The sequence below is a fragment of the Anomaloglossus baeobatrachus genome, chromosome 7 (genome assembly GCF_048569485.1).
Source record: "Anomaloglossus baeobatrachus isolate aAnoBae1 chromosome 7, aAnoBae1.hap1, whole genome shotgun sequence".
Lineage (NCBI taxonomy): Eukaryota > Metazoa > Chordata > Amphibia > Anura > Aromobatidae > Anomaloglossus > Anomaloglossus baeobatrachus.
Window position 1 is genome coordinate 115183566 of NC_134359.1, and position 7863 is coordinate 115191428.

The 7863-nt window shown below is 42.8% G+C and overlaps 1 protein-coding gene across 3 annotated transcripts in view; it reads right to left on the reverse strand.

Annotated features, from left to right (window-relative positions):
- Nucleotides 1-7677, reverse strand: part of VPS8 (VPS8 subunit of CORVET complex) — a 347729-nt gene extending 340052 nt beyond the window's left edge. For all 3 annotated transcript variants that reach the window (XM_075317598.1, XM_075317599.1, XM_075317597.1), the window contains exon 1: nt 7575-7677. In XM_075317598.1, coding sequence (XP_075173713.1) covers nt 7575 — 1 coding nt within the window. In that variant the 5' untranslated portion in view covers nt 7576-7677. The remainder of the gene's footprint in view (nt 1-7574) is intronic.
- Nucleotides 7678-7863: the final 186 nt, after the last annotated feature.

Consider the following 7863-nt stretch of genomic DNA (forward strand, 5'->3'; position numbering starts at 1 on the left):
AGGGAGCCAGCGCTAAGTGGTGTGCGCTGGTAACCAAGGTAAATATCGGGTTGGTTACCCGATATTTACCTTAGTTACCAAGTGCAGCATCGCTTTCACGCGTCGCTGGGGGCTGGTCACTGGTTGCTGGTGAGATCTGCCTGTGTGACAGCTCACCAGCAACACGTGTAGCCACGCTCCAGCGATCCCTGCCAGGTCAGGTTGCTGGTGGGATGGCTGGAGCGTCGCTTAGGGCTGGTTCACACTAAGCGACAGCGACAACGAGGTCGCTGTTACGTCACCATTTTCTGTGACGTAACAGCGACCTTGTAAGTCGCTGTTATGATCGCTGCTTAGCTGTCAAACACAGCAGCCGAAGCAGCGATCATAACCGCGAGAGCAGGGAGCCGCGCACAATGCTTAGCGCTGGCTCCTTGCTCTCCTAGCTACAGTACACATCGGGTTAATTAACCCGATGTGTACTGCAGCTACATGTGCAGAGAGCAGGGAGCCGCGCACACTGCTTAGCGCTGACTCCTTGCTCTCCTAGCTACAGTACACATCGGGTTAATTAACCCGATGTGTACTGCAGCTACATGTGCAGAGAGCCGGAGCCGGCAGCACAGGCAGCGTGAGAGCTGCGGAGGCTGGTAACTAAGGTAAATATCGGGTAACCACCTTGGTTACCCGATGTTTACGCTGGTTACAGCTTACCGCAGCTGCTAGATGCCGCCTTCTGCTCCCTGCTCGCTTCATTTCGTCGTTCTCTCGCTGTCACACACAGCGATCTGTGTGTCACAGCGGGAGAGCGCCTTTGAAGAAAACGAACCAGGGCTGTGTGTAACGAGCAGCGATCTCGCAGCAGGGGCCAGATCGCTGCTCAGTGTCACACACAGCGAGATCGCTAATGAGGTCACTGTTGCGTCACCAAAACCGTGCCGTAGCAGCGATTTCGGTAGCGATCTCGCTATGTGTGAAGCACCCCTTAGTGTGACTGTACCTTTAGAGATAGTCTCACAACCAAGACCCTCCAAGTAAATAAATATGATATCTATCATTTGTTAAGGAACAAATACCAGTGGATCTAATCATCAAGATTAGAATCTGGGAAACTGTGCGAGATAGCAGAGATAATTTTCCCATTGGTTAACAATATGGTTCTCACTGCTTATCTCAACACTTTTAGTACTAGGAGACATCGTAAATTAAATTTTGTAATTACAAAAGTATGCAAAATTTTGGTTTATGGACATTTTATCAAATCCAATGACTGATTCTAATGTTTTCTTATGCCCAGATTTAAAAAAAAAAATCTATTTTAAACTTTTGTGTATGGATTTTGCACAAAACGTGTGTGAGATTACGTACAAGCGAAATGAACAAGAAAAATCTTTATTGTACCCAAAAATGAACACAGTATTATATATAAAAATTGATTGAAAATTCATTCTGAAAATGTATTGGAAATTAATTCTTGCACTTTTTCCTTTTGTCTTGTAAGCTTTTCTTGACATCTTTTCTCCTATAGATGACCTGCGGATCTTCTCTGTGCAGCGTCCAACAGTAATCACCCATCATGTTCATGTTCCATCTCATTGATATCCTCCATGAAACCTTTCTCCTTGCTCTTCACAAACAGCACCAAGGTTTTCAGGAAAGTCGTCCAAATGGGAATGTAAAAAAATATACTTCCAATTCATCAGATAACTCAAGGCTCTGAAATGTTTCAGCATGTTCTCCACAATGGACTTAAATTTTGGATCTTTGTTGTTACCTAAAAATTTCTTCACAACTTCTTTAAAAGAATACCAGTGCTTTTCTCAACGGCTATCATCTGTGTTTCGAACATGTCGTCCTTTATGAGTTTCCAAATATCCGGACTCAGAAGGATGTCTTCATTTAGTTTTGCTTCAGACAGTCCCTGAAATGTAGAACACAGTCTCTCCTTCATTTGGTAGAGCTTCCACAAACTGCTTCAAAACTCCAAGTTTAACGTTGAATGGTGGCAGGAGAACTTTAGTGGGATTAACAAAACTTTCCACATCTATGTTCTTGAATCCAAGTTGTAAAGATGTTCTCGTTGGCCAACTTATTTGGCTCCAGTGACGAGTCCTATCCCGGTTGTTCTATTTACACAAAAAGCATGGGTACTTTGTGTATCTTCCTTGCTGCCTAAGGGGCAACAAGAGAATTTTCATATCACCACACATTGACCATTCTTGATCCTTGTTGTTAAGTTTCTTGAGAAAAAAAAACCTCTAAATTCTCATAACTTTCCTTCAACTGCACAGAATGCCCTACAGGCACTGAAGCATACTTGCTGCCATTGTGGGGTAGCACAGCTTAGACTTCTTTTGTATGAATCAAAGAGTGTCCACACGCTCACATTTTACTCAATCTTACATTTTTCCATCAGTCCAGGGACATCACCACAATACTCTACAGTATTTGTTTTTTCTGCTTCCATACTATGAAAAAACAGGTACCAGGAGCTAGCAGGTCTAGAGCAGTGTTCCTCAACTCCAGTCCTCAAGGCCCACCAACAGATCAGGTTTTCAGGATTTCCTTATGCTCAGGTGATGGAATTATTCCCTGTATAATAGTGAGGAAATCCTGAAAACCCATCACCTGTGCAATACTGTGGAAAACATGATCTGTTGGTGGGCCTTGAGGACTGGAGTTGAGAAACACTTGTCTAAAGCCTAAACGTTCTGCAGAATATTTCGCAAGGTCCAAGTCCATGACTAAATCATTTAATGTGAGCTGTGTATAAGCGGTGCCTCGTTGGGACTAGCGTAAAAGTCTTCATCAGAATCCTGCTCTTCATGTTCTGAATGAGGTGTATCTTAAAGTTCTCTGGTGATCAAGGGACAGATATTCCTGGACCATGAGGCACAGGGCGAATCTCTTAGGGAAGGTCCAGATTTGTAATTTCCTTTTTATTGTGAAGGTTGAAACCCTTCACCTACAAAAGTAGCAGTCACCACTATGATTTTGCGGATCCCTGCAGATCATAGGCACGCCAAAACATAAGCTCTCCTTCTTCACGTTAGACAACTATCGTAGTTCTACAAGAACAGAACACACTGCATGTGGAGCCCATGACTTGTCCAGATCACCTAGTTTTATACCAAAGGTCATATAAAGGAGTCAAAATACAGTGCAAGATAAAGCCTATGGAGTCAGTGTTTGGAAAAAATCTGTAAGAGATGGACATTTTTTGATATTTTTTACTGAGTTTATCGAAAGTCTATAAAAATCACCTCTTACTTTTCAAACAATTTTACCCTTTAGACCTGTTTTACAAGTTATTTTAAATGAATTAAAAGTTATATATTTTCATTTTTTTTCTCCAATAGGATTAGACAGTGAATCTGCCCTATACAGTGCCTCCATATATTTTGTACATGTTCCTCCATTCTTTCCCATTTTCCTATTGTTCATCCTATATATAATTCTTGGCATTGACATTTGATGCAGTATATAACCCCTTTGGTTTAGCAATTAATATATTTTTATTATGACGATAATTTGATTTTCTTCAGATGATGGGAATGATTAAACAGGTTTAATGTTCTTTACTCGTTTGCCCAATTGCGATATGGATAAAAACGGGTTTTAAATTACTATGGCTGCTCAAAAGGCCGCAAAGTTGGAGTTTTTCCACCAGACAGCAGCACAAATTTGCCAATTGCCAATATAAATGTCATGTTCCTGGATTCATACAGAAAAAAAAAAACTATTATAGGAACTCGTTCACAAGACCGGGTCCAAGTATACCCCTTTTCACATGTAAAGTGCCATGGAATTGATGGCACAATAATAATAATAATAAAGCGCTAACCATAAAAAACGAACAGCACAAGGATCAATGTTATTCAAAGGGGCTGTGCAGACAAGCAATTTTTTTTTTCACGAACCAAATCCGCATGTGCAAAAAAATAAAAAAAAGTTGCAGTTTCTTCCGTGTGATGGATGAGACTCGCTCATTTGAGTCTATGGACGCGCAATATAAAACCAGATTCTATATGGAGACACCGTAGTGAATCAGTTTCTTTTTACAGCTACATTAAAATTCGGGAGCATATGGAACAGGAAATTATTAATAATGGCCGCTATAAAAAAAAAACCCCTAAAAAACGGATTGGACATGGATGACAATTGAGCAAAGATTGTACCAAATTTCTAGAAGTAAACTGGTCAGCTTATTTTACCCTGTGGTGTGCCCATAGCCTCAGCATTTTTTTCTTCACTAGTCATCCGTGTATAATCTGTTTTTTTTTTTTTTTTAAAAATTAAAAGGAATTAAATAGAACATACCTAACAAAAAACCTTCCTAAAAACATACATTTATTGATAAATATTTGAAATACAAAACAATAATGGATTATTTAAACACAAGCAATATCGAAAGAAGCCAGACTCACTAGTGCACAGATGATGGGGGAGGGCTAATGACTGCCCTACAATAGAAACCTCTGTCCTGTACACTACCTGGCAGCGGAAGTCGGCCCCCTATACAGTAGATATGGCGCCCCCACTCGTCGTCGACTGTCCCTTAGCTCCCCTGACTCACCCTTAAATCAATGAAGAAAAAGTGCACGTGCCTATTAATAAAGTGCTAAATAGTGCTCACACAACAGGGCGCAATAAATCAGGGGGGCTACTTATCATTCTGATGTGCCGGAACTACGCCTCAATGCGTTTCCCCTTACGGTTCGTCAGGAGGTCGATACAATCTCCATGCCATTAATAAGTTGATGGGCATATCTACTATATAGGGTGCCGACCTCCGCTGCCAGGTAGTGTACAGGAGGGAGGTTTCTATTGTAGGGCACTCATTAGCTCTCCCCATCATCTATGCACTAGTGAGTCTGGCTTCTTTTGATATTGCTTGTGTTTAAATAATTGTTTTTCTACAGCAGACGACCATTTACATTTTCTTATGTTCCAGAGATGCATTGGCACCAATGGCATCCGTTTTCTTTTTCTTGCATCCATAGATTGTAATTTCCAGAGGAAAACTGAGCCGCATGTGATTATTTTCACACACATTCCTATTAAATAACATTGTGCTGTTCATTTTTTTCCCAGTTAGCACTCTGACAAATATTCAGTTGTGTGAACCAGGCCTTAAAATTAGGAAACAGAGCTAATCAGAGAAGTGAAAGTAAGGGCAGGGGAAGAGGAGGGTATTTTTGGTCTAAGGGTACCGTCTCACTAAAAGACGTACCAGTGATTCTGACCACGATACGACCTGGTCAGGATCGCTGGTGCGTCGCTACATGGTCGCTAGTGAGCTGTCAAACAGTCAGATCTCCCCAACGACCAACAACCAGCCACTCGTGTAACAATGCTGCACTTGGTAACCAGGGTAATTATCGGGTAACTAAGCAAAGCGCTTTGCTTGGTTACCCAATATTTACCCTGGTTACCAGCGTACATCGCTTACAGGCTGCCAGCACACGTAGGCAGGGTAAATATCGGGTAACTAAGCTTGGTCCCTGTATACGTAGCTAGGGTACACATCAGGTTACTAAGCAAAGCACTTTGCTTAGTTACCTGATATTTACCCTGCTTAGCAGCGTACGCTGCTTACACAGAGTCGGTGCTCGTTGGTTTCCCGCCATCAAACACGCCGATGTGTGCTGCACAGCGGGAGACCAACGAGTAAAAAATGAACCAGAACAGTGTGTAACGAGCAGCGATTTCACAGCAGGGGCCAGGTCACTGCTCGGTGTCACACACAGCAAGATCGCTAATGAGGTCACTGGTACGTCACAAAACCTATGACTCAGCAGCGATCTCGCTATGTGAGAAGTACCCCTAAGTGACATCTGACAAAGCAAAAGTCTGATTTTTTTTCTTGGACAGTCTGTCTGAGAAAATAGATCGCTGTCTGGCCAAGTGTAATACGAATATCGGATCATGCTCAACCGTTCGAGTCAGTGAGGCCGCGGAAACCATCGGACTGGACTCAGATGTCATCTGGGGGCAGAACACTATCCACGGGATGACAGAAAGGGGACGTTTTCTCCATCATCTTGCACCATTCACTCACTGAGTTAGATCAGTTCTTTGCATAATTGGCCCAATTCTCTTGGATAAAAGTATCTGACAACATAAATTCCATAAAGGACAAAAGAAGTTTCTGATAAACACAGGTGGAGAAGGCTTAGGATTTCATATGCAGACGTGATCCTATTGTTTTATGACCCTGGTGGGATTGTGGTGTTCTCCATTGTATTATCTGCACTCACTCCTCATATGGGGGCTGAATGGCAGCGGACAGGTGGATTCAGTTTTAATCAAAACAGGGACACAAGTAAAATGGAAATGTCACTTGTTATGGAAATGTCGCCATTTACTTGTTATACAGGGGCGTGCACTGGTCATTGTGTGGCCTGTGTGCAAAATAAAGTGTTATTTTGCAGAGAATGGATAGCTTGGTGTATGCTGCTGTGTGGGATCCTGTTTGTTTACATGTGTCCACATAAGATGCAATTACTGTAAAGTGTTGGGATCTGTGCACATATCACTGTATGGTGTCCATTGAAATCTAGCTGCACATATTGACAATCTGCAGATCCGGTGCAGTTACTTCTGATAGCAGTGGATTTTACACCTGAAAATCTGCAGCGCCCGTCATTCCAGTGGATTAGAAGATACTGTATAGGGATTAATAAAAAAAATTGTGACATCAGCTTTCAACCAATTCATTGCAATGAAAAAATATTATACACGGATGAAGAAGAAAAAAAGAAGAAGAAATGCATAACAGAAACCGCACGGGAGAGAAGGAGCCGGACCTGGCAGAAAGAAAACAAGACAGAAAGTGATGAGCGAAAGTGTCTGAAGCTGCGACACCTCTGACCGCAGAGGTCAGCAGATACCGGAAACATCCTACGGGCAAAATGGCCGAGATCAATCGTTTCAGCTGCACCGTGATTTACATTTTTGGCTAAGTAATACCTCGTTACACAGTATTTAAAAAAAAAAAACACACAAAAAAGTCCATCAAGTTCAACAGGTAGGGAGGTACAGGGGTGTGGAGAATGAGGCCTGATGTCTGCCATGGAGGTCCTCGGCGATGTGTCCCCTATCACACACAGCAGTATTTATGGCAGATCTTGGGGCCTACAGGCCAGACAGCCCAGGTCCAGTGTCAGCTCCCAAAAGCTCAGTGATTGGCTGCAGCGGTGGCGACATATTGATCATTCACATCACTGCTGCTGCCAATCACTGAGGTCGGGGGTCGGTATTTCAGAGGCTTTGGGGGTTCACTTTGTTAAAAGTGGGAAACCTTTTTAATAAATAACAATCAGTGATAGGAATATACATAATATAAATGACAACTACAATAAATGAGAACCGCAGAAAAGGTAAGTAATGGTCAGCTGATAACAGGGAACAATAGCTTGCAATCAGTCAGACTTTAGTGTCTCTCCTAAATCACAGTATGGAATATTCCCCTATATAAATATGCAGATCTCCCCCCCCCCCTTCCCTCTGTCGGCAGAGACCCCACAGTGAGTGACCTCCTCAGCCCCCGGCTGCACCTGCACAGCCCACCCGCCATACGCGACGTCACTTACTGTGTCCAGGTACCCGGGAGGGCTAAGGTAGTCAGGGAACAGGGACTGCTCTATTCACAACAGCTGCGCATGCGCTAACCTTCCCGGAAGCTACAGTTCCCTTTTTTTTGCCTGTCAGTTGTGCGTTCCACATGCACTTCCCTTCTCTCACGTGATCACGACTTTACTTAGATCACGTGACACAGGTCCTTTCAACGCTATAGTGACCATTCTAATAAACTCAGCCGCCATTGTTGGCTTTTGTATGCTATTTGACTGCTGTTCACACTGTAAAGTAGCTTCTGTCACT